The sequence below is a fragment of the Phasianus colchicus genome, chromosome 2 (genome assembly GCF_987193195.1).
Source record: "Phasianus colchicus chromosome 2, bPhaCol1.hap1.1, whole genome shotgun sequence".
NCBI classification, from domain to species: Eukaryota; Metazoa; Chordata; class Aves; order Galliformes; family Phasianidae; genus Phasianus; species Phasianus colchicus.
The window spans coordinates 55177163-55205151 of record NC_143437.1 but is presented as its reverse complement, the minus strand read 5'-3'; the positions used below and the strand labels follow the sequence as shown (position 1 = coordinate 55205151).

The 27989-nt window shown below is 36.8% G+C and overlaps 1 protein-coding gene across 2 annotated transcripts in view; it reads left to right on the top strand.

Annotated features, from left to right (window-relative positions):
• Positions 1 to 679: 679 nt before the first annotated feature.
• PDE7B (phosphodiesterase 7B) overlaps positions 680 to 27989 on the top strand; it is a 162184-nt gene continuing 134874 nt past the window's right edge. The window contains exons 1-2 of one of the 2 annotated variants that reach the window (XM_090135750.1): positions 680 to 816; positions 1013 to 1127. In XM_090135750.1, coding sequence (XP_089991876.1) covers positions 1107 to 1127 — 21 coding nt within the window. In that variant the 5' untranslated portion in view covers positions 680 to 816; positions 1013 to 1106. Of the gene's footprint in view, positions 871 to 1012; positions 1128 to 27989 lie in introns of both variants that reach the window. The other variant, XM_090135749.1, reaches the window with a different exon arrangement.

Genomic DNA, 27989 nt, shown 5'->3' with positions numbered 1-27989 from the left:
CAATGATGCAGCAACACAAGAAGTCAGCCTCTTGCCTTCTGACACAGACTTTGGTATGAAATAAAACCCTCGTGGCAGTCTATGGCAGAGTTGTAAGGAGAACACAGCTGGGCTGTGACTGACTGATGGAATGGATGTTTGTCCAGAGCAGCAGATCTTAAGCAGACCATAATGTAATAATGAGAGGAGTTTGCTAATTTGCAATATAGCTTGTGCTCACTGATAAAGGGATGTGTACAGTAGCTCTGTCTTATCTCTTTTGCCAGGTTTACACTGGTGTAGCAGCACTGAATTCAGAGAAGCAGTTCCTGATTTCCTTCCGGGCAAGGGCAGAATCAGGTCTGATTTTGCACCGCAACCCAAACAGATAACAACTGTCCCTGGGAAATATCTTAAGAATATTTAAGAATTCTACTCTATATATGTGCATATTTATAGCTATCTCCATATCGTGTGAATATTTTGGATCATTCTAGTACCTCTCATTATAAAGTATTTCGAAGCTAAATCCAGGACAGACAAATTATGCCTCTGGCTTCTTTTAGTAAGGTAGCCTGCTTAAATCACTGTCACATTCTTCCCATAGTAGTCGCTTAAAATTAATAGCACATGCAGAGGAAAGACTAAACCCTTTGACGTCACTCCTGAAATGAGGAAACATAAACAGAAAAGGCTTCACTCCAGCGAGCTGACAGTGCCGAAGCGGATTGGTCTGCTTTCTCTTGCCTGTGGCAGTTGACAGCACCTCCCAGCCGTGCACGGCCTTCTGCTTGCTAACACAGACAGGCTGACTGCAGCAAGCTCAGCTCTACCCCAGTCCGTACACTGGCAGAAAGTGCACTCTCTTTCCGATTTTTTTTTGCTTTTAAGGTGGTTTATTGGCTGGGTTGGGGGTCTTGGGGAGGTTTTCTTTTCCTTTTTTTTTTTTTCCTTTTTTTCTTTTTTCTTTTTTTTTTTTTTTGTTGTTGTTGTTGCTGCTGTTATTTACTTGTATTCCTAATCCTGGATGCAGTTACTGGATTCTGCAGTACAAGTCTTCATGAACAAGCTGCACCGCTTACAGATTTCACAGCATTCAAAGGTCACAGAACTGCCACTATGGTTAAATGTCTTGTTTAATGGTTGAGGTATGTACAGCAAATCTAAAAGAGCCAGCATGATGATTTCTGAAGGGGAACTAAAACTGTGAGGGGGAGAGGGAGATAATACTATTATTTATTGGGAAAGATTTTTGCTGATGATAGTTACTACAGCAACAAGATTTTGAATTTCCTCCCTTTTTCTCTTTATTCAAACTGGATGAGAATTCTAACTTATGTTGGTTTAACTCTGTGATGGCAGAAGGAGATTGCAGAAATAATCTGTTATTGTAGTCCTTTTTTGATCTGCAAAGGGAAGTGTGATTGCTTTCTGTGTGTATTTTCTGACTGCTCTATGACAGGAGAGGATACCTGGTACTCTGTTGGCTTAGATGAAGGGAAAAGAAAACAAACTCATTTGTATCCTGGGGGGGTTGTGAGTTCGTCTGAGAGTTAGAGCAGAGAAAGGAGCTGGAAATAAACAGATCGAGCAGAAGAGATTATCAGCTTCAATTTTAGGACTATATCTACCTTTTTTTTTTAGTTTGTTTGACTTCATAAGTTTGAAATTAAGAAGCTTGTGTTTTGACTGATGAGCAGATCCACGGTGTGAAGGGAGTGAGCTCATAATCTTATATTAATGCCAGCTTTCAGACAGCTTTTGCTACTCACCCTGAGAAAAGTGGAAATTAATTGGAAGTTGAAGTAATGCAGCCTGATGCCAGTTTAAGAGCGTATAGGCTCAATTCATATTTGAGCTAGTGATCTGCCTTGAATGAGTATTGCAGCAGCACAGTGGCCGGTGTGTGCTGCAGGAAGCGAAAGCAACTGCTAGCATAAAACTAACATTGTTTTCAGGAGCGTGATTCTAACATACAAGAGGAGGAGCCACTTGTAAGAGCTTGCGTGTCTGTGTTCTTAAAAATAATTTCAGGCGACACAGCCAATGTCCTTTGTTAATTGGATTAAAATACAGGTATGCTTAGCAACTAGCAATCTTCGCATTTTCCCAATTTGTGAAACAAGACAGCTCTCTTTGAGATGTTACTGTAGATATAAACCCTCTAGAATTCGAAAATCTTTCAGTTTAACTTTAAAATTTATACCTGATGAAACTACCTACATGGCAAAGAAGAGAACATGAGCACACCTACCTCATGCAATGCACCTGAAAGGGTTACAAAAATTAACCAGACTAGGCTCAAACATGCCTGCTTAAGGACTGCAAAAATATTAGCTCTGAAATGCAGAGGATGTGATATGTGCTGTGAATGGACAATTGCTATTCTGCAGTGCCTAGTGGGAAAACAAGGACTTTGTGTATTGCAAATGCATAACTGCAGCTCCTCCATTTCCTCTGCTGTGTCTTTACTGATGGCTGCAGAAACAAAGAGGCTTGTCACAGATAGACTCTTTAGTGCCACATCTGTTCTGAGGTACTTAAGGACAATTTTTTTCGTGTCGTGCAACAACCTCAAGTCAAGCTGTGATGGTTGAGCTATTATTCCGTAATCCCTGTGCCATTCTGTTCTCCTCAGCCCTCCCTAAAATCTTACGGGAGCTGCCAGCTGTTTTAAAAACTAAAGTGCTACTTCTTTAGGCCTAAGTTTAGAAAGATTAATGCAGTATTTGTTCAATGATCCATTAGTAAATGTGACCAAGGGAAGCCTCAGTCTAGAGGGGCTACACAGTCTGTTTTGCAAGAAACAACCTTACAGCTACACAAAAATAACTGTGTTTCCAAATGGCAGTCTGGAAGACATTGGTTCATACTTGCTTTGTAGACTTAAATTACTGATTTTTAGATAAACAAAATCTTCTTTTGAGAGAAGGTTGGTTTTTAAGCTCTGAAATCTATGTTTTGTAGCAGCTGCTACTGTTGGTATGAATAGTAAATATGCTAAGTGTACTTCAGTTGAGGATATGACACTGTTTTTCTACTTTACTAATGAAAGTTTCTCTGCAGTGCTTTCTCTGAACGTTCTCCATTCAGCATCAAGAACAAAATACAATTTAAGGTTGGCCTCTGCAGAGGATAAGAAGCTTCCTAGCATTTGGAGTCACATTGTGTCAAAAAGACTGTACTGCAGAAGCTTCCTATAATATAATGGCTGCTCTTTCTGAGGTTATTTCAGTAGGGGGGACATGAGCTGTCACCTGTGAAGTGATTCCAACAGAGTAATGCACACTCTACTGAACTTGATTCATTGTACTGCAGAGCACTTTTAAATTGTGAAATCTTTAATTCTGTGCCATAGTATATAAATATAGCATATAAGAGCAACTGTTTCCTCCCCTTCCTCTCCATTTAAGTTTTTTTCCCTCCTGAAGCCCAGCTCTCGACTTGCCCTTACTAGATCCCTCGGTAGGTCATCAAAGCAGACTTATTTTCCAGTGTTTTCATTGCAGTCATGAATTATAATTGAGACATTCAGTCATACACAATTCCTTTTCACTCACCCAGTGGTCCTTCTATCAATAGTGAAGCATCTTTTAAGGACAAATAGCCTAAAAAGTTGATATTTTATGATGCATACATGGTTTTCTTGTACTTTTTTAGTCTCATCGGGGAAAAAAAAAACTTCTCTTGTACTGGTGATTTCCTTTATTTGAGTGGTATGAGGCAGAAATGACAGCTACTCACCAAGATGTTACTGTCAAAAGACAAAAGGCTGATGCCTCTTCATTTAATCATAAGAAATGTTTAATACCTAATCTGTCATGTGATCTTGTAAATATATGGCCAAAAGCTCTAGATGCAGTGGGGCTAACAGAAAAGCAAATTGGGCAGCCAGGAAGACATCCCATTCAAATGAGCATTCTCAGCAATTCACTGTTCATCTTTTTTTTCCATTTTAGTGCTTGAAGTTCTTACAGCTCACCATGTGTTTGTCACAGGGTGAAAGTGAAAGGGACAGCTGGGGTCTTACCAGCTGCCAGAACAAAATTACGTGTTTTGTAATGAAATGATGGCTCAGTATTCTTCCTCCCACATCCATATTGGGTAGAAGATGGGTCTCTGTATGCTAGAATTATAGCATTCATTTTTCTTGTTCTTCAGCCAGAAAATAAGCATATTCCTGCAGGGACATCAGTTTTTATACTTCTAGTCAAACGCTGGCTTTACGTGTAGTGTGAAAATGACACTTTTCAGCCACAAGCTTTAGGATGTGAAACTGATGTTATTTAGAGTTTATGCCCTGAGGTCACTGGGATACTCAGACTTCTGGTCTCCATATCCTAGAGCAGTTCAAAAGTTCTAATGCTTTTTATTTCTCTGGCCAATCTGAGGTGCATCCATGTAGGCAATGACAGCTGTAAAGCCAGGCACCACAAAGGCCCTTATATGCAATTATGCAAGAGAGACTGGTAAGCTTTTCACAGTAAGTGGAAAAGCAAAGGACATGTCTTCTGATAGCAGTAGGTATTTGTCAAGTCTGAAGTACATACTAGGGAGATAGGTTGTATTTGTTCTATTTAAGCAAATTCATTCAATTTACTGAAATTTAAAATTCAACATCCACTTCTGAAAGACTATTTAACAAAAGAATTCTTCTGTCTTCCAGAAAATTGTTTAGAACCCTTATTAAGTCTATTTTTACTACTACTCTTACTACAGCAGCATCCCAAGAAAATAGCATTAGAAAAACAGTATTTGGTCTTTTGAAGTTATCATTTGTTTTTCTGTATCAGACTGTGTCAGAGTCAGATACGTATTGCTATGGTTCACAGTGCTCAAAGCTGATCTGTTTTAAGGCCTCCTGTTTTCAAATACAAAATTAAGAAATCAGAGCCAGATCAGATAGACGAGAGAGCGACTCAGAAGCCAGAATCAGTAGCAAATTTGTAGGCAAAAATTTTGGTGCAGGGACAGTTTTCAGAAGGCAGCAATTAAATGATTTAAGTACTTCTCTTACACACATTTAATAGTGTAGTATCTGCCATTCAATGATGCTGTAATTTCGAGGTACATTTTTCACTTGTTCTTAGACAGTGAAAAATTAGCTGTCATTTTGTTATGTAAACAATGTTGAACTATAGAAATTAAACTAATGAAAGGGCCCTACTGAGTTTGATTTTCTTATTCCTTTCTTCTTCCCAGTGGGAGCTGTGAGGATGGATGATAACTCAGTTTAGCTACTTATTTAAGCCACATAGTCTCATGGTGGTATATGATACGCCTCTGCTAGCTTGCTATCCAGCCAAATAAGATATCCAGGTTGCCTGGATAGATAAACATAGCTGATGATCTCTCCCTCTTAATAGGTGGGGGTGAGCAGTTAGGATTCTCCCAGTCACACAGAGAGACAAATTTGTGATAGTTTATCTAAAGGAGAATTGCATGCAAACACAGAAAGCAAGATTTATTTTTCTTTGAGTAGATTATATTAAAAATAAGAAACAAATATTTAGCAGAAGATATCTGCAGAGATTTCTTTCTGTAGCTGGTAGGTTTATACTAGTTACCCACAAAAATTCCTGGTATGAAAAAACAAACCAACTAATCTTTCACTACAGCATGTGTTAATGTTAGCAGTGTAAGATTTTTTAAAAGCACAGCACAGAATTTCCCATCAAATCTTATTTAGCTAATTGTCTTGGAGGCATAAAAACACACTTGTGGAGAGATTGCTGCCAGGACCTGTGTACCGTTCTCTATGTGGTCATTCAGAGCAGTCCATGATTCTAACCCATCTGGATGTAGCAAAGAGGTTTTGGAAGGGAACATTACCTTCCAAGAATAAAGTGGGAGGTAAGCATGTTTTTGACTGAATGTACAGCAACTAAGAGATGGCTCTGAGGAATGCACATCTTTAAGGCTGAAATTAAGAAACCTCAACTTTAACTAGAGAAATCCTAGAAGATTATACTGAGCTACTGCTACCATGTAATTGCTCATGCCCTCTGAAAAGCACACATTATTTGTTCTGAAATAAAGGGTCTATGCTCTCATGCTCTTCTTCCCTTCCTCCCCAGTACTCAGCCTTTCTCCCACAGCTCAGTTTTTGCAGTGCTTGTGAAGGCAGGCTACCCTCTGGGGTTTCACCATTTTACGCTCACTAATATGGGGTGCCAATGCTGCCACACCTTAGTGCAAGGGCTCATCCCTTAGAAAGAGCTGACAATTCTTAGGTGGTTGCTGTGCTTTAGAAATGAACATCTATTGATATGAAATGCCTTTGTACTTTCCCAGGCACTCAGCTGTCAGCCAAGGGGTGTAGATATTTTCCACTTTGCATGTTGTGAGCCTATTATAGACTTGGGAGAGCTGCTTAAAGAGTCTCAGAGGGCAGCATCTGCTTAATATTTCTGTAGAGGAGCATCAGTTTCCATCAGAAACTGAGGGTGTAGCAGTGCTGTGAACCTTACCTATGTATGCAGCTGCTCGCAGAAATATAATAAATATGGGCAACATCTGACTTTTGGTTTCACCTCTCACTCATTTTGCCACTTATGCTTGGCCTTAACCTTTTGAGAAGGTTAAGCAGAAGGAGGACCTCCTGCATATCAGGCTGCTGGGGTGGATGAGGATTGCTCACAGAGAGACCCAGGGAGAGATGAATGTGGATGCAGGATGTCTTAGTGGAGACAGGGCCACCTGGCATACTTCTCACTTTGGGCTAACTGATAGCCATGCTGAAAAAGCTACTGCTATGATTTGTTTCAAATGCTGGGATATGACCTGGGTCTATTTGACTTATTAATAGGCATTTCTGTTTCACACGCTGCCACAATATCTTCTATTAATAGCAATGTTCAAGTGACATCAGAGCAGCCGTCATAAATGTAATTGGTCAGTGTATCTCCATTTTAGTCAATATTACCTTTAGAAGACTGTAAGACAGCCAGGAAAACAATTATTAGTCGTGATTAAGAAAGGAGAACTTACATACATCAGCAAAGGAGAGGAGGGAGATTTTCTTCAAGGAGTATAGTGAGTTCATTTTTGCTGTAGAAGAAAAGACACAATTATTAACGAGCTCTTTGTCAGTACACTGAAAATGCCTTACAAAACTAGATGACATAGAATATAATGTACTGTAGAAGGAGAATTATTATACTGAAAGTAGTGTATTTTCCAAATTCTACTATTCTGTTGTTTGGTGGGTTTTTTTGTGTGTTTGTTTGTTTTAACAAAAGAATGGTCTTCAGTTTTTCCAATGAACTAAAGGACCCAGGTGGAAAGATAAAACAGGAATGTATGTCTTTACCAAGCAAATTCCTCAGGTGCACAGTTGATTTGTTTTTGTAGTTGCTTTGAAAAGTAGAACCACTGAAAGAGAAAAAGAAGACTCAAATTGGATCGGAGTGTGAGAGTGTAAAATGGCATGGTTCCATGGAGATTAATAGGTCTTCATCAATTTATATCTGTGAAAGATCAGACCCACTGAGCATTCGGGACTTATAAGCACTCCTCTTCACTAGCTAGATCAAATATTAGGCTTGTTAGCCTTTAGCAGAACCTGTTTCACACCAGTGTTTTCCACTGCTCCCCCACAGTCGAGGTACTGTTAAGCTGCTTCCAGTGGCCCAGAGAAACTGCGATGCATTCTTTTCCTTCCTCCCATCACCTCCTTTCTCTCATTTCTCATGGGGAAAAAAAATAAATAAATAAAAATAAAAATGTCTACCAGATTTTATATGAAGTGACAATCAATCTCACAGTTAATTTTTAGCTTCTGTACAATCACCTGCAAAAGCATATACATTTGTCATACAGACAAGGTAGATCTCGCTGTGTAGAGTATGGACCATGATCTGCTGCAATGGTACAACTATGTAAGTAATAATTTAAAAAACTGATGAACAGCGGGAAAATGATAATTTTGCTTAAGGACCGAAATGCATGGCACTGTTTCACAAGGTATTTTTCATGCAGCAAGGCTGTAACATCCTCCCTCTTTGAACCATGAAACTATGGCTGTTGTAATAGTATTCACCACCAAAACATATCTTCTGTAACAGTATGGTAACAAAAAGCAGTACAACATGAATATCTTGACCGAAGTTCATGGTATATATCATCATCAAAGCCTGAACCCATTTATTTCATAAATGAAATAGCCACATCTAAAAAGCTGCTTTGTACAAGAGCTTGTCTGGAAAGCATTTTTTGCCTTCTTCGTCAGACAGAAGTAGACAATGACTTGTGCTTTGTGCTGCTAAGAGGGTAGAGGAGAGAAACATCCAAGCTCCCTCTCTGCTTGGGCTGTTTCCCCAATGTGGATGGCCACAGCAGTCTTCCTGGGCACTGGGGGGTCCTGGCGTGAGCTGGAGCTCACTTCTCCATGCAGAGACATGGCTTGAAATTGAGGCCTCTGGATTGCAATAGCTGAAGTGACAGATAAATCCTGTCCTGAACTAGAAAACCTTCTAATTGGTGTTTTGTCCAAATAGGCACTTTTCCACTGGTTTTCATTACAGTAAGCTGATTATTGGAGAAAAGCGTGAGTGTAATTTGAGGAAAAACATCTCACCTCTACTGAAGAACTCTGACCTTGCATGTGATGACCGAGGGACGCAGGAACTTTTAAAACCCAGTTGCTTGCCCCATCCCTGGAGATGTTCAAGGCCAGATTGGATGGGGCCATGGGCAGCCTGGTCTAGTATTAAATGTGGAGATTGATGGCCCTGCCTGTGGCGGGGGGGTTGGAGATTCATGATCCTTGAGGTCCCTTCCAACTCAGGCCATTCTATGATTCTATGCCTATTGAGAAGAGGTGATCAAAAGCCTTGTTCCAATCATTTGATCTTTTGCAAAAGTCAAGTTATTGAACATGCATTAAAAGCTATAATGTTCATCGAAGCCTTTAATTTCCTTATCCTTCAGCAATCCTTTTCTCACCTTCCTCCCAATATGCCTAGTAGTACTTATTTTTTATTTTGAAAATAATTGAAAAATTAGCAGCACTTCATGCTTTATTTATTTAATAACTGGCAAGCCTATTTCTTCATGTTAAGATTTCCTCATAGCGATTAACACTTTTCACCTTTAGTAAAGCTTGCTGTAAAAAGAGTCTTGAGCACACACCAGAGAAGTATTCTTTCTTCTCATCCTCCCCCTGCATACAGCACTTCAGGTCTTCTGCAGCAGAGTAAAGGAGTGTGGGATTTTGTTTACTTTTTATTTTTTGTTTAAACACTGTAGCAAGCATTTTTTGTTTTTTTAAATCCAATCATGAGCGAGAGGGAGGATTATAATTTTTAAACATGTCAGGTGGTCTTGGGGGGCAGCCTCACATTCGTTTCATCCACTTATCATGCAACTGTAACTCAGTTCCACTGCATTCGAATTTTTAAATTAGTATTCACGGTTTAGTGTAAAGATACGCACAGCATCGCTTGATTAATCCTTTTTTTTTTTTCCTTTCAATCATGTTTACTACTGCTGTGAAAAAGCCTAAGCTGAGTTCTGTTGTTTTCCAAATATTAGTAGAAATTATTTCGTATTTCATAAAATAGTAAAGTAAAAAGCAGTTAATGCCAATCTGTGTTTGCCATTGTAAATTTTTATGATAGCTGATGAAAACTAGTTTGCAAATAAATGATTCTTTCTCAAGAAAGGTCTCTTAAGCTCCAGATGTTTAAAATGTACAAAGCAACTGGCAGAGAGCTCTCAGTGCTTTCTAGCCACCCTTTAATTGTCGGCTGCTGACAGCATCTTGACAGTTGACCTTCTTCAACTCCAGTTTTAGGAGGGCTTCAAAAGCCTCTGAGCTACTCAATTTCTAGAGATGTTTTCTGGGAGATAACATTAAAGGAGAATTTTTTCATTTTTGACTCTTATCCACATTTTCTGTAAGAACACTTGTCTAAAACTTACCTTTTCAACACGCTGATTTATAGATTTTGGCATGGGAACTAATGCTGTTTCTCCTCATAGCAGACAGAAAATTAGTCACAATCTGATGTTAACATCTTCTCCATTACCTAAACTGTTTTACACTTTGTTAAGTTCAACACAAGCAAATGTAATGCCTTTGAACAAGCCATGGAGTTATTGTCCATGTTGCAAATAATCATAAATAATTTATGAAGACACTATTGTAAGTCAACCTCTGGCAGACTGGAATCTGACTTCTCATACCATTGAATTCAACTGAAAAGTACCACTTGAGTGCAGCAGAGGGAAAACTTTGTTTTAGCTAATTTACAATAAAAAGTTAAGTATGAATAACCCTGTAGACATATTTGATCTACTGTTTCCTACTGGGAGATGAGATTCATCAGTTTGCTTTCAGATTTGACATACTCCAGATCTTTCTGTAGTATCAACAAATAATCTACACTGTAGAGAGCAATAGGGTCATTCTGAGGTATAGGATAGATGTAGATTTCAGCAAGATATCAGGAAAAGAATCTGTGAAGAGTCCACCACTAGAAATTTCTGCCAAAAGCAACAATGGTGGTGTATTTATCTGCTTGTCCTTAAATTGCCCTAATTGCATTTTAGAGTCAAGTACCTGCATATCACAGGGTGAGATAGTCCTGTTTCTTTGCATCTTTCCCACGAATCTTAAGCACTCCTCCTGCAGTCCCTCGCAGCTGGAATAGGAACTCTTTGTAAAGTCAGACATGTAAAAGAGATTGGCTTTAGTCTTAGCCAAGGCAGATGAGAAATTCAGTCAACCTAAACTTCCAGGTTTTTTTTTTTTATTATTTCACTACTTTTTTCTTCAGAGAGTACAAAACCAAACTCTAGCAAAATTGGCTTATCTCATTTCTTAACAATCCCTACATTTTAAACTAAAGAATTTTCTTTCTACCTATTTTTTTAAAATGGAAATATAAAAGAAAATAAAATTTTTCTGTCTTCTGATTCTGGACTGTTACAGCTACACTGTCCCTTTGAACTCTAAGCAGATTGTTACAGGAAGATGACGTATCATCATAAGGCAGACTATAGGGCAGGCATAATGGGAAGGTATTTCCTAGGTTACTGTGAAATTTCAGAAACATTTCTGATTAAGATCAGTAACAGATTGAAGGGGAGAAAGGCAAGTACAGATGATCTCAGTGACTTAAGATCCCAAATAGCAACATGATACAATGTTCAGACTCATACCAGATGAAATGCTAACCTTGGAAAAAATTGTATTGAGCTAAGAGATTATTTAAGGCTATTGCTCTATGATGCAAAGCTGTGTGGCAGTGTCGATGTAGTACAAAAATATTGCATGTAATATATTAGTAAGATTAGTAAGACTCCATCAGGTAAGATATTGTTTCCCACAAGAAGCTGAGCAAACTTGAATGTATTAAGAGTTGCTTTTTCTTTAAATGGCTTCCATAACTGCACATAAATATCTTTTAAGAGTTTGGAGATTGAAGTTTTAATCACTCCCAATTTTAAAGCTGTTAAATTAATTATTGTTTAAATATAAACAATATTTATAGGTCTTCTATTCTCTGTGTATGAAAATGCATGATAACCTAATATTTATATAAGCCGTCTATTTTGACAATCTTTTATCATGGAAATTTGGCCATTTCTTAAAACAAATAGGTTGTTATGGAAAATCAACTGTATCCCAAGGATGTGGTGTTCTTTCTACAAACTGGAGACAGAAATACCTCAAACATTTATTTATTTATTATTTATAAATGGTAAAAACTAAGGGCTCACTTCACCTACCTTATGCACACAGAACACAAAGCACAACTCCAGATTCAGCAGGTGAGATGGAAACCTTGTATACCCTGTGGGTTCGCTATAGCAACCCAAACAGCAGTGAGTGATCCCATAGCTCTGACAGTAATGCAGCTTTCTTCAGTCACTTGCAGCAAGGCTGCAAGGGTCCATGTTACTTCAACAAGAATTGCTCTTGGAGAATTTGTCATCTCTGCCCCCAAAAGCCCCTTGACAGTGGCCAGGTATGTGCAGATAGTGAGTGAAAGGGTGGAGGAGGAAGAAAAGGGAAAGGGTGGATACAGAGAAAGACAGGGAAAAATTGCACTATGGCTTGTTATCTTTAATGTCTGTAATAATGCACCTTCCTCTGTCTAATACTGCATAGCAAATTGCTGATGCTGAGTGTACTTCATCTCTATTTCTCCTCATTTCTATTAAGCCTTAATCTTTTGATCTCCACAGTTATACACTGCCTTCATGAGAAATAACTAGTCTGTTCAACATCATGGTTATTAGGAGTTTGGGTCCAGGTTCTTAATAGGATTTCTTCACAATGCTTGACTTCGCCACTCTGTTGACGTAAAGTCTGTCTCCACTGTCAGGATAAGGATTGTTTGTATACGAGACATCTCTGTAAAACCTCAAAATGAGATGATGAGAAACAGGATTATCATATCCCTCTACAATCCCCTTTCCAAATGCAAGATATATGTCTTTCAATTTTTCAAGCAAATCATCACATTTTTAAAGAAGAATAAGTGAGAGAGCAAGTCATAAGCTATAGTCCTACCTTCTGTGATACTGAAGAATTTTCATCCTAGAGACCAAAGTGTAAAAGAGAAAAAATAAATCTGAGAAGACTGTAGGAAACATAATGATTTTTCTTTTAGAACCAGCAGTGATGAGGATTATTATTTATCCCCTCTCGGTCATTTATTAACCTCACTTATTCACCCTGTGAATGTACAGATATTAGGACCATTAACACATACCTTGAGAATTTATTACTTCAGTTTTCTTTAATATGTGAAAAAAATAAATGAATAACCACCAACCATAATGGCAGTACCTGCAAACAGTGTGTTTCACAACAATAATATGATCATGTGTGGTTTTTCATTTTTCAGTGGAAAATGGTGATTTAAAATGGTTTTGATTATTTAGTTTGTTAACAATGTATTTAATCATGCAGTTGGTTTTACATACAGGAGTGTTTGAATACTGAAGAAGTTCCACTGTCTTTGTAGTTCTTTACAATGCCAGCTTACGGCACTAGCAATCAGTTATTGTATTGCTCAATTATTTTAACAGTTTTAGAAATTCCGTAAAATATTTATTCTGTGCTTGTTTTGGAAAGCTGAGACAAAATATTTGTGGATTTGAAATATTTTTATTGCTTTTTAAAAATTTTGTTATAGTACAAAATTTATAATCATTCATGAGTTATTTTATTAAATACAGTTTTAAGGGAAAATCAGAGGATCTAACAGAAAAGTCACAAAATGAAAGAAGATCAGGGAAGATCAGAATTACAGTATCACAGAGTTGTGGGGGCTGGAAGGGACCTCTAGAGATCATCAAGTCCAGCTCCCGCCCGCAAAGCAGGCCCCCTACAGCAGGCTGCACAGGTAGGCGTCCAGGCGGATCTTGAACATCTCCAGAGAAGAAGAATCTACAACTTCCCTGGGCAGCCTGTTGAGAACTATGACTGGATGTTCTTCCAGTCAAGCGTCATGAAAAAAAAATGCATAATGCAGGAAACATAGTAGATACAAGCTGAATTCTTTTAGCTTTGTTCTAATGTACCATGGATGAAAGAGGGTTTTGTATGTTCCATAAAGAGAGTACTATGATTTCTAGTATTTCTATTCAGTTTATATCTGAGTTTATAACAAAAAAAAACTGACTTTTTTGTTCTATCAACCTGGCCTTTCTACTTTGTGTATTTTTTGTAATTTGTGCATTAATACCTGGTGACTAATATCTATGTGTTTTACTTTATCTAACAGCACAAGACTTCCTGGGATCTACTCTTTCTTAATTTCTTCTGAATTTCTTCCCCTGCTATACCTTGCGTTCTGATATAACAAGGTTAATGCTGCGCTTTTGTAGGCTTCACCATATCTCCCAACATGTTTGATCACAAATAAATGAGTATAGCAAAATTACCTTCCTGTTGCTAGCACATCAGCAAATCAGGCTACGCCTCTATTTAGATTCCAGCTTCTTAATGATCCTGAGGATATCAGTACAATTTAAAATAAATTCCCTGGGAAACTGGTCTGCCTTGGTGGCATTTGGTACATGGGAATTCTAGAGTAAGGAATAAACAAAGGTCACCCCACGTTTTACATCGTTCTCAGAAACATCAAACTAGACAGCTAATGTTTGACTACAGGCATTAAGCCTCTAGGCTTCACTGTCTATTCCTTATTTTCCCTGTAGTTGTACCACCATTCATACAAACCACAATGAAATATTACCTATGCAATATTCTTGCAATATCAGCCTATGTTACAGGAAATCTTGATAAAAAGACATTTTAACATAAAATAATTTCAATGCTAGCAAACAAGCCAGACACTCAAAAAGATTTGTGTATTTGGGCTCTCAGACTTTTGTAGCCCTTCCTATTCTGAAATCTTAAGAGACTCATTTTCAGACTGGAAGTTATTCTCACTATCTGTTCCAAAAGCATACAGAAACAGCCTTCCCTTTCCCTTTCCCTTTCCCTTTCCCTTTCCCTTTCCCTTTCCCTTTCCCTTTCCCTTTCCCTTTCCCTTTCCCTTTCCCTTTCCCTTTCCCTTTCCCTTTCCCTTTCCCTTTCCCTTTCCCTTTCCCTTTCCCTTTCCCTTTCCCTTTCCCTCTCCTCTCCTCTCCTCTCCTCTCCTCTCCTCTCCTCTCCTCTCCTCTCCTCTCCTCTCCTCTCCTCTCCTCTCCTCTCCTCTCCTCTCCTCTCCTCTCCTCTCCTCTCCTCTCCTCTCCTCTCCTCTCCTCTCCTCTCCTCTCCTCTCCTCTCCTCTCCTCTCCTCTCCTCTCCTCTCCTCTCCTCTCCCTCTTTCAGCAAAACTTGTCATTCCTCATAAATAGAAGTATCCTTTTCAAGAAGCAATACACATACAGAATAAACATATATGTGCATATATGTTGCTAAAAAAGGAAAGCACTTTAGTTTCCACAATTTCATTTTCATAACTAAGTTCTTATTATATGTCTGCCCACTTGAAGTTTAGTCTACAAACCTGTTCAGCTGAGTCTTCTACAAAATCTGAAGGCTATTTGTGAATCAAGTGTGCTCTCTGATTTGCCTGCCTTTATACCACTACTTCACGAAAAGTCTCCCTAGCTATGCCACAAGGTGTATGGAACAAGCCCCCAAGCACGCCTGGTGCTATCAGTGTTCTTTTCTCTAACCACTGCTGGCCAGTTAGTTCTGCGGGAACTAATGGTAATATCAGTTCAGACACTAGTTACAGATCCTTTTTGTACAAGCTCAATAGACTGTAATTAGTACTCAGTCCTTTTATTTAATACTCAGATGCAGAAAATCAGGGATCACAATCTTTCCTTCTTGTATTTTAAATGAGAAAAAAAAATATATGTTCCTCTAATTTCACAACAGTGTCTGGAAACGAATTGTTTTTTTTAGATTTGTATTAAACTATCTGCAAGAAGTAAATATTTAGAGCAAGGAAATTTTAATAAATTGCCATAATTTAAATATATATATATATCCACATCAATACTTAAATCTTTATGGATGGATCTGTAACTTACAGCAGAAGGGTAATTTAGAATACAAATGGGAAATTTTACATGAATGAACTGAGCAGAACTTTTGGAGAAACTACTATTTCTGGGCAGAGATTTAATACTACAAGGAAAAAAAAAACCAAAAAAAACCACTGATCCATAACATTCTTTTCTAATACAACATTTAGGAAGCCTAAAGTGCTGATTTTCAAGCACAGAGTAAGAAGAGCTTACCAAGGCATTCTGAATATCTTATTACCTCTGGTCTTCTGTATACAGCATAATCATGTCAAATTAGCATTTTCCATACCTATTCAGGAAGCCTGCTTCTGTTAAAGCAAAAACAAATGTCAGATGGCTAGATCATAGTTTCTAGCAGCTTCCTGCAAGAACAGTCTGCAGGAGTCATCTATTTCAGGGCTAGAATGCTTCCCTGTAGCATCTGGGTTCTACAGAGAACATTTTTTTGTCTCACTTCACTTGCTTCATTATCTTTAGGGTTAGGTAGTTCATCTTTCTGTGAACAGAGATTATTTTCTTTTTAACTTCTAAGTAAAGGATGGACTTGAGAACTAGAGGGAAACCATATAAATTCCAAGTAATTATCATCTGAAAGCAAATTTGCTACAGGAAATGAGTTATAAGGAAGCTCTAATATATTTGCAATATTTGTAAAGGTAAGGACAGTAAATGCACATTTGAAAATACATGTTCCATAAGATCAGACGTAAATTTTCCTTCGCCAAAACCAGCCAGTATACGATCAAGCTATGAATAGATATTTCAGATGTTTTATATTGTTTTCTCAATAAGTCCAAACTACCTATTTCTGGAAAAACAGTTATCTGATGTTTTTGATATCTGACACAACGTTTCTCAATAAAAAGATTTTTTTTGACAGCTTAATTGTAATATAGAGAAATATTTGCTAGATAAATTAATTCTACTTCTATATTCATCAATGTAAATCAAATAACAGAAATAATCTAATTATATCAGTGAGCCTCACTATTGTGACAAAATATATTTTCAATTTTTTATACCATTTTTCAAAGATAATTAATTTTCTTTCAGGATATCATAATACAGCCTGGCTTTCTTTTAAAATACAAAACTAAGCACAGACCTGCATCAATGACAAAGGAATCTTCCTTTTTATTGAACCTTTTATCCTATGATTTTACTCCCTATATATTTACTTGCGTCACAGTTATGTTTGAAGGTTTCCCTCTGCCACCTCCAGTGTGCTACATGCTGTGTGATAAGATGCCATGCAAACAGAGAAAGTCACAGTTGGGTCTTTTTACACTGAGTGTATCAAACTAAATAGGAGAAACAATGTGAGCATACAAAAATAAGATTATATATTTTCACTGGTTAACTGCTGCATGAGTTGTTATTGAGTTGATATCATTTTTGTATGTTAAAATGAGATGATGAACTCAAACTTGATGAGATGTCACAAATTTATCATTGATACGGAATTTAACCTTTATGCTTACTTCATAGGAAAAATATTAGTGAAATTACCTGTCTTTTTGAATTACTTTACATTCATTAGAAGTTACTGTTTTTGTGTTGTGAGCATATCTTTGAATCAATTTAACAAAAACTTTGTAGGTGTTCTTACCTGACAGGTCCTAACAACTTTACTGAGATCTCTGGAGGTTAATGGTTTATTTAACAATCCATGCAATGAGGCTGTATCTGCAATGCATTGAGTTCTGGGCTTCTAAGCATAAGAAAGGCATGAGGTTACTGAAGTAAGACTAGTGAAGAGCTGCAAGAGTGATTAAGGATTGTGAAGATGTGTCATATGGGGAGAGTCTGAAAGAGATGAGACTGCTGCTCATGTTGGAAAACAGAAGGCTAAGTGGAAATTTTATCACTTTTTATAAACAGATGATGGGAGTGTGTTTGGAAGACAGAGAAAGGCTGAACTTGGTGATCTCCAGAGGTCTGTTCCAACCTCAGCCGTGCTGTGACTCTCAGCAGTGGACAAGGCACTCAGAAGCACTGAGTAAAGCGCTTCATTATGTTCTGGTGGAGTGTCTCGTATTCCACTTTTTGTCTGTTATTTCTTGTTCTTTTTCTGGGCACCACTGAAAAAAGCCTAGCTATGTCATCTTTAAACTCGCCCTTGTTCTTTAGCAAAGCAGATAATTTAAACATTGCTTTCAGTATGCCTCAGAATATTTTGAAGATATCCTGCCATGGTTGTTGCTGCTTTTATTAGTTGGATCACATTCTTTCTGTTCCAGAGTATTTTATCTACTAATTCAAATTCACTAAGGTACCCTTTTGCGAGTGGGTACTCAAGGTTGTCTGCGCTTTGATATTTTTCTGGCACATCCATTAGTATATTATTAGTGTTCAAAAGGAATATATAGTAAATGTTTCTGATCTAATATATGCTTTCATTCAGTATTTATGCTTTCAGAAGATAAACAGAAATTCCACTCCTTATTATGTCCTAAATCATTTCTGCTACAGTTATTCTGAAGGCCTGGTTTTGTTTACGTATGTATGTATGTGTGTGTGTACATGCCCAGACATTACTGCTTGTGTTTCTTCCAAAGACAGTGAAATCCAAAGGGAAGTCCCATTGTAAGTTGCACATTATTTACTTTTACAACTTCTATTTTGTTGAATGTCTGCTGTGTACATTTGCTAGATTTATTCAAAATGGATAGTATTTCTGAGCCTGCTGATTAGTAGCTTATATTAGAAAGTTGCATAGAAGAGGGATAGAGAAGCATCAGCTACATGTGCTCTGCTTTAATAGACCACTGTTGCAAATTTTTATAACTAATAATGAATTAATACTTCTTATAATTCAGAGATTTGCATACCTGCAAATTTCTTTGAAAAAAAATTTCCTGCAAGTGAGTCAAAAATCCTAAATAATTTTCAGTTTAGGAACAAAATTGGAAAACACAGTATGTTGACTCATTCAATGTGGCTAAAGAAAAAAGTTTTCTTTTCTAAGGTAGTAAAATTATACATTTAAAGATGATAAGTAACATGTCATTCTATAAAACTGACTTCACACATCTCATTCCAGGTCCCTTGTTACTGTTATCTTTAATTAATATTTTAATTGAAGTGTACCAAATTAATGTAATGAGCTCAATAATAAATCTCCTCTGAATGACAGAGCCAGAATTTGACAGTAACCCATGACAAACTAGCACAATAATAGGGAACAGAAATTCCCCAAATTAATGAAATCTTCTGACAGTTAAAATCCTGTTTGATTAACACAATTGTCTTGATTGAGTCTTGATCAAGAAAGGGCAAGGGAATCTCTGGAGAAGTTTATTTTACACTCTGCTAAAGAGAATCTCTGCCTTTATTATCACAGTGTATCTGAGTAGGATTTGTCTTACTTAGAAGATAAATTCATTTTTTTACTTAGTTTCTGCTTTCTGAGTTGATTCTCTTACTGTGTCTTTACTACTTTAGGGGGAATAATCAGCCAAGAAACTTTCTACCAATGTAAGAAGTTAAGGATCTGAGTGCAGCATTATAAATAGCCCTGTGGAAGCAGTCAAAATGAAGTATTCTGTTACTTCCTCATTGTAGCAAAGTCATTTTTGGTAGCTATAAACTGAAAATAAAACTGCATGAAGCATCTGAGAGAAATAACCTACCTAGTTGATGAATTGACTGCTTAACTTACTTCTTAAACTTCACTACAAGATGTAGATTAATTGCATTTGTCAATCCTTGCCCACCCTCTGGCAATAATTAACTTTGATATGGTGCTGATTCTAAGGAACACATTTGTCTTAACATTGTTAGGGGATGCAGCCAATAAGAAGCTGTAAACATGTTTCTTTTCTGTTTAGCAATCAAAATTGGTTCAGCGCTCAGTTTACTGAAAATGAGTATGTTTTGATTTATATGCTGTCTTTTTGTATATCGTCTACTGAAATTTTAATTCAACACAGACATGCTTTGGAAACTTGCTGTGTTAACATCAGTTACAATCTAAATCTTATTACAAGATTACATGGCTTGCTTATGGTTTTCTGTCTAAATTCTTATAATGTGCTTGTAGCGATAGAATATTTGTACCTTCCAACTGTAACTGGAAGTTATATATTCTATTTAGAAAATAATTTGTAAATCATAGGGCTCTATTGTCAGTACGAGGTTCAGTGTAAATAGACTTTTCTGATACAGTTAATTGCAGCTTTTGTTAGTTTCAGTTTGACAAACTCATAATAATCTAAATGTGTTGATTAGTTCTCTCTCAGTACGTGTGTGTGACAAGTTTCTTTAATTTTTCTGATGCAAACATTTATTATTGTAATAATGCTATATCAGCAGGCCTGTAGAAATACTAGGGTAGGTCGGGAAAAGAGAACTCAGTGAATATATGATATCAGTCTTGATGCTGACAATCATAGATCTGTTAGTTCTTAATGAGCCAAGCTTCAATAATATAGCTTTTAAGTCCAGTGTGTCATACTTTATGGACAGATAGCTGTTTTTGTCATATTGAAGGGTCTTCAATTATAGTATACTTGTAAACTCTGATGTGACTTTTGGTTATTTCACTGACCTACAGAAATTTGTTGTGTTGAATATACAGTGTAGTTGTCTTTCCCCTTGTTTGGCCATAAAATAAACAAAATAATGCCATAATAACAACACTTATTTTAAAATTTTTCACGTTAAGTATTTGTAGTGCATTATACTATGAAACATTCTTATGTCTTTAGGGTGAATTTCTAATTCTCAGCTGAGATGTTATATCTGATTTAAGGACAGATTGAAAATACAAAATACAAGGGAAAATACAAGGGAAGTCTCCCTTCATCGTCAGTAAACTTTGAATTAATCCTCTTTCTGCTGAGCATTTATCACAGGTTCCTCATAGCAAAACAGTGCCTGCTCATTGTTTATATTACTCATTACTAATAATTGTCATTTGTAAATGGCATGTAAATATTGTCATTTACTGTATTTGCACAAACTAGCAATAACATTTTATGTTGGGCACACCCATTTCATTTGCCACGTGTGACTATGCTTACACTGACTGCTGCCACGTAACATTTTATATTTCCGTGTAAGAAGTGTAAAGAGTGCCTATGCAAGAAAGAACGGTCCATCTTCCTACTGTTTGAGCCCTTAAGGTCTTTCTGGTTTTGTTCTACATTCTGACTTCTGTCACATTCCAGTGTCATTGTATATTTGAAGTAAGACTTGTAGAGGGCGGAAGGAAGGATCTGTATTGCTCTATCATAAGTGTTTGGTAGTGTCTAAAGCTCTGTGTGCATGCTCTGCCTTAAGTAGCAACAAGAACTTCATCTGTTAGGGGTTCATGGTCTCTCATTTACCACAACTAGCTATTTCAGTCTCTCCTATTTCTGTGTTTCTCTGTGCTTCGGAGTTCTTTAAGAATATACATACTTTGTATACTTACCAACTGATTCATGCCAACGAGGCATTAATGTATGTATTTTATATATATATATATATATATATATATATGCCCAGACACATTCAGCTGTAAGCTGCAAGAACTGTAGTTCCTGTGTATAACAAATATTTCTATGTGTCAGTTAGAACATGTTGGCTGCCTAAGATTCTGATTTCATGTCTTTTTACTAGCTATAACATCTAATCACTTCTTTTCAGATTTCATGGAAGTATTCTCAGTGATGCTTAAATTTGATTGGGATTTTTGTTGGTTTTTTTTTTTTTTTTTTTTTTTTTTTCCTGTATTGTTATAATAACATCTTGTTTGCAGAGCAAGAAAAATTTATTTGTCTTCCTGGTTTTCACTTTGAAACTGTTCTTCTCCTACTTCCTCTCCCATTTCATAGATACATATGTATTCAGATCTTGTTCATTTAACATAGGTTCAGTTCCAGAGTAAGCAGATCAGCTAACCAGTCATGTAACATCACTTGTAAAATGTGAATCAAAGCTGAATCCTTCCAATATTCAAGCAGCAGTTTTCAGAGCTGAGAAACAACACATTCCTTAAATTCAAGTATACTCTATTAAGTAAAGCTAATGTGTATCTCATTTTGAAATCCCTGTTGATGCCTGTTTGCTTCATCATGAACCAAGGAAAAATCTGTCCTTATATTACTCTGTGTAACACATGAATTCTATGGGGGACAGACTCCTGGATTTATATGCTGGTGTGTGTGATAACTCAGACAGAAAAATAGACAGGCGATTGTGAGGTTAGATTTTTCTCAAAGTAATTATTCACAGGAGAGTGTGTATTCTTTCACTTAAATGCTTGATATTATACTCTTACCAGAGAAAGGAAGACGGGTCAGCACAATTTTTAAAGAAACAAACTTAATATTGAAATTTCCCATCTGTTATGGACATGAATGCGAAAGACATCACTCCAGGAAACAGAAGTCATTTTCCAAAGGATTGGAATATAAATATGTTCCTAGCAGGATCAAAAAAGGAATTCTACGAGGGGAATCTGAAAGTGGACACCTTCAGCTCATAATTCTAGTTTTACTAGCTGTAGCTCACAAAGCAACAGCTGCATCTACATTGCAAAATACCTCCCACACATACATACACACACAGTGTTTGCACACAATACTTATTTTTTTTCCCTTTAATGTGTGGGAATAAATTAGAATCTAGAATCTTACTGTAGAGAAAGAGTGTCTGCTTAGCTTAAAGGGGTAAAGATAATACAGCTCCTGTAGTTTGATCATGCAAGTTGCAAATGGAAGAGGGACTCCTGCAAAAAGAACCATTCCAGCAAATCCAGGTAGAGTTTGACTGAAATCATGGGGTCTACACTATTCTCTTCATAAGACTATTTTCATGTGTTGCCCAGTGGTATCCATTAATTAGAAAAGAGACTGCATAATCATGTTGGACGCAATAAGTACAAATTTTTGTGTTGTATCATAAAAAAAATTTTACACTAAGAAAAACATAATCTGAAAATATTTGGAACTGAGTTTTGTTGTGAACTCAAAAGTATGGGATATTGTTTGCTGTCTTTGCAGTCTGAAGGGTTGGTCTAGAGATTTCTCAACGGAATAGGATTTTCTAATAGTACCTCACTTTATAACCTGGAAACACTTTAAAAAGTGTTTTAAAAGTCTAATTCAGTTTTTTTAATAAGCTCACTGTTGCTATCTAAGCATGCAATAACTCTAGAAGGCTTCGGATTTTTCACTCTTTCTAGCTGCGGTACTCATTACTGCAGTGGAGCTAGAAATCTAGCATAGAATCATATCTCACAGGCTACAATATTTTTATTTCAACTGAAGAAAGTGTTCTTTTCCTCAACTCTGATCTTTTTTTCCTTTTTTTTTTTTTTTTTTTGGTAGCTATGGGACAGATATACACAATCTGCAATGCCTGTTGAATTTACTTTGTTAATAATATTTTATGAAAATAGCTTCAGTGCTAGTAGGATTCTCCCTAAAGATCTTCCAGTATGACATTTCTGAAGAAATAAAGAAACCCTTTGAAAACAGGGCAGGCAGCGCTTCTTCAGATGACAGGAAAAACATTTCCTTCTTGATTTTATTAGTACTGTACAGCTGTTTTAAGTAGCCTCTAAACAATGTCCATTGTGGATTTAGGATGAGTGCAGCTTTATGAACTCAACCAGTTCAAAGCAGCAGATCAGAGAAGGTTGCTATTGATTTGCAGGACCCTGGCAAGCATAAATGATTCATGTTCAGTGATATTCGTTCTGCTGTAGATTGAACAAACAGAATGAAATGTACACCTTTTAAAAGGTATAAATTAATTCTTCTGGCAATCCACTATGTCAATCAATGTGACTGGAAACCTTAAATATACATTAAAGGTACTTTACTCTTATCTGTTGAAGGAAATGTCACTTTCATCATGTGTGTCAGACTGAAAAGACAGTACTTACGACACAGGAATGAAAAGTCAGGTACTGCACTTTAAAGCACATCTCTAAGTGACAGAAAGAATCTGAGTAATGAGATACACTTAGCTCAAAAAAAGTTTCTGCTCTTTTAGGAGAAAGCAGTAAAACAGAACAAGGTGGCCTAATCTGGGAACGTATGCATTATTCATTGTTCTGCTGGAGACAAAGGCATCTTTTCCTTTAGAAATCAACCAGACAATCGGGAACAAGTTCTTCTGGAAAGGATCTGACTTATATTCCACCATATTCTTAATCATAAGGCAAATGTAACTGGAAGAGGTGCTGGAGAATGTTTCATCACAGAATCATAAAATATGTTGAGTTTGAAAAGTTCCCCAAGAATAACCACATTGAACCCCTGGCTCCACAGAGAACCACCCAAAATCCAAATCTGATCTGAGAGTCTGAGAGTGTTGACGAATCACTCCTTGAACTCTGTCAGCTTGGGGCTGTGACCATTGCTCTGGGGAGCCTGCTCACTGCCCTCTGGTGAAGAACCTCTTCTTAAGACCCACCTGACCCTCCCCTGACTCAGCTCTCAAGTGCTGTTCACTTGAGTCCAATCACTGGTCACTAGTGAGATCAGATTTTTGTTTCTTAATATCTTACAGTATAACACTAGCTACAACTGAGGTTGATTCAGTTCTGTCAGCTTAGCCATGCTGAAGTTGATTGCTATTAACTATGCTGGATTGTGTCTACATGGTGACATAGCATCTGTGCTGCCCTACAGTGTAACTTCTATTGCCTTTGCCATTAGTAGGTACTCAACATTTTTTCTCTAAATGCTTGGAGGTCTTCACAAGATCATGTCAGAAATACAATTCTCTTTCCATAATCGGTCTGTTTATTTAACTGCCCTGTTTTTCTCAATTTAGCCACTGAGGTCCTAATGCACTGTTTCAGGAGAACAATCAGACTATAGTCGAACTGAAATCATGTCCTACATGCCATTCAGTTCTTTCAATGTAGAAGGAATTATAATATAGAATAATCTTTGCCTACTTTAAGACTGAAATGACATGGTGGGAAATTTGTTGGCATGAAGGTCTTTAAGAGCATATTTGTTCGACATAATTTTGCATCTCTCATTTAGAAATAATCTGTGATTGAATAAGACAGCAAAGATTTCACAATGCAAGTGAGTTGATGGCTGAAATGTTGACTTCTTGTAGCATACAGGAGTTTTGCCCTCATATTTCGAACTGAAATAGGACTGATTGAATTAGATGATTTTCTAGCAATGATGAAAAATGAGTCTTTCCTAAGCTGTTTTGACAGAAGTTCTAAATACATTTGATAATGACCACTTTCTATATTGGAGAAGAAGCTTCTTCTTTCCAAAATACCTTTAGATTCATACAATAATTTCTTCTGTGAGGAGCATTAATATTTAAAGTTATTTAATGTCCACCTTGTCATACTTTCTGTTCAGCATGTACTGAAGTCGTGAAGGGGACTGCTTGAAAATGTAGTGAAAATATAGTCTAAAATGTGATGTGTGAGCAATATTCAGTACTGTATTTATCCAATTTATATCTTGACTGTTTAGCATGGTGCTTAAGGTCCTCATGAAAACTTGTTGACTGAAGCACGGCTCATTGAGATTGAAGTGATGTTGGTGCAGGATATGGAGAAGAGAATCAGCTCATAAAATGAAGCTAACGTTTTCTGACTCAGGCAGTACATTTGTTACTAATATGTCCATAAATCAGAGGAATTGAGTCCTTGCTTACTGAAATGGATTGAAAATAATCTTTTGTCATCTGTGAAAGACCAGGTATTTATAACTGCCTCTCTCAATACGTTGATCTAATCCCTATGACAGATAATCTTTTTGTCACCTCAGTGCTGCACTCTAAGGGCAATTTAAATACTTAATGAATTCCCTAGAAGTGACCATGGGAGAAGATTTTGTGGTTGATGTGTGCTCTGTCCTGGCACCCCAGTCTATTCTGATTTTTATTTGGATTCTGCTACTAAATTCTGTCTTGAATATGGACCAGCTTTGTGGTGTTTTTGCTTGAGAACTGCTTCTGTTTCCTTATGGCTTTGTAAGAGTCTCCAACACTCTTGCTCCCAAACAGGCAGCCTGCTAAAATGAAATAGCTCAGGTATTGTGAGATTCAGCATACAATGAGACAAATATTTCTCCTGAAGGTTGCTTCAGATGTTGAGTTGTGACAGAAATTTAAATTCAGAGATTTCAAGGCTCTTGTTTTCTGATGGAAAACTTACTTTTTGTTAGAAATACATAGAATTATGAATCAATATTCAATTTAATTTGTTTAACACAACTAATTATCTCTTTAGGACATCTAGAGATATTGCTTACTAGGTTTTGTATATACAGTGAAAACAAAATGTTGATGTTCATTTAGTTTTTGCTTGATAAGGAGGAAAATGATCACAAAAGAATAAATCCAGTTGGACTAGATTAAAAAGAGAGATTAAAAATTACAAAACAGCTAGCAAGATAAAGCAGGTAACTGTATGTATTCACTAATTCTTTTCATAAAGAGAAAAAAAAATTAAATTAGCCAAGCAAAAAGGGTCTTATATCATGTGACCTATGATTATTAGCCAATGGATTTTAACTAGACTACAAACAGTGAAAATCCTGGCCTCAGTTTTTCTTTTACGGATTCTTAAGGAAGCACAATGTGATTTAGGATTCAGCCAGTCAAATTTTCTGAGAAATGCAGAGTTCTTCTCTTAATTCCAATTCTCTACTAACAACTAGCTGTTCTTTTGCTTCTTTTCATTCTAAATTCATTTAGAATTCATGATAACTCTGCAGCAGCCTCAAACTTGGGCACATTCTTGTTTCCCTTTTTTCTGTGTCAAATACCAACCTTCTCTGCCTTGTTACAGTCAGCATATGTTCTCCTGCCTGCATCAGTTCTTTTGTTATAACAGTATCCTCAGTATTTTCTTCTTCATCGTTTTCTGTGTTCTACATTCTGTACTCTGCATCAGTAAGATGATATTGTCTTATTACACTGCAAAATGAACAATGTTTGAAGCCAAATGTGGGACATTTATTCACTGTCTGCTACTCTTGCAGGTTTTGCCACTTTTGAAATCACAGCTGAAAGTTCTTAAAAATAGGCTTATGGTAGCCTGTCTCTCAACACTTGGAAGTGCTAGGATTTGTTCCAGGAAAATATTTAGTTTCCACATCCATGTGCACTTTAGTGTTAATTTCTTTTAAGTTGATGAGAGAGACAGATGATAATAATTCAGACCAGTTTTTGTGTAACCAAAAAGAAATGGCTTCAAGATTTGTACTTGTTGACAATTTCACCCTCTTTTCAGAACATGTGTTTCAGAAACATCAGTAATATAAATGAAGCATAGACTGGAGCAGGGAATGTACTTACAAAGTTGATTGCACCTTTTCATACTGGGCTGGCTTAGTGATTAATACACTTCTCTCTAGAGACTCACAAGTAGTCCATATTTTCTCTGCCTTCCATTCTGTTTCAGTAGTGTGTTGACATGGAGGGTGAAAGTTCTCTAAATAAACCATTTTTATGGTGCACTTGTGTAGCTGATGCCGGAAATGTCATGTAAATCCAGAGGCTAATATTGCTTACAGAAGATCAATTCAGGCCTATATGAATGAAATGCCATGGTAATTCCTAACAGTCAAAGCTAAGGCTGTGATTTACCAGGAAGACTTATTCCCTAGATTAAAAGGGAAGAGACTCCCCTTCCCTTAGACACCAAATAAGGAATAGATTAGGAGTTGTAGAATCATGCACATTGAGAGATATTATTAAAGTAGAACAGATAATGAAATTTGACTTTTTTTTTTTAAGAGACTGTCCCCTTTGTATTTGATTTTAGTAACATGATAAAGAAAGGGAGGGAAATATTACTCTTGACTTCCCCTATCTATTGTAGTGTAAAAATAAATGTGAAGTCATTTTCAAGGACCAAAGTGTGCTCCACCCTCACATCCTCATTTGTTGAGAGAAGTGGTGAATGTGCATTGACATTCTTATATATCATGGAAAAAAAAATATTAAATAATATATGTATTTTAGCTGCATTACTTACTGTCATGACACAGACGTCCAGTTCATCATTTTAACCCTCTTTGGTTTAGTGGGGATTGTTGACCATGAGCGTGTGAGCAGATTTTGATTCCAGTTTGGAAAAAAAACAGTGGGAGAAGGGGAGATAAAAGAGAAGGATTCAGCAGAGATTCAGAAGTTTCATTAGGTATGGAAACTCACCATTTTTCATAACGCAGGAATTAGGGAACACAAAATGAGAACGCTAAGCAAAAGGGAAGTACTTTATCACACAACGCATAATTAAATTGTGAAACTCAATTCCACAGCATGTTGAGGAGGCGAAAGGTACAAATGAGGTCAAAAAAGGCTAAAAGCAAATTTGTGTGGAATAGATCATATTAAATGCTGCTAAACAAGATGGCCCAACTGAAACATGCTCAGTAAATCCCACTACTGTTGAATTTCAGAAATAGGACATTTACTTACATCGGTGATCATTCTGTCTGTTTTCTGGTTCTTATCTTTACCTAAATATCTACTGCTGGTCACTGCTAAAAATGGATTCTGAAGCAGAAGGATCTCTA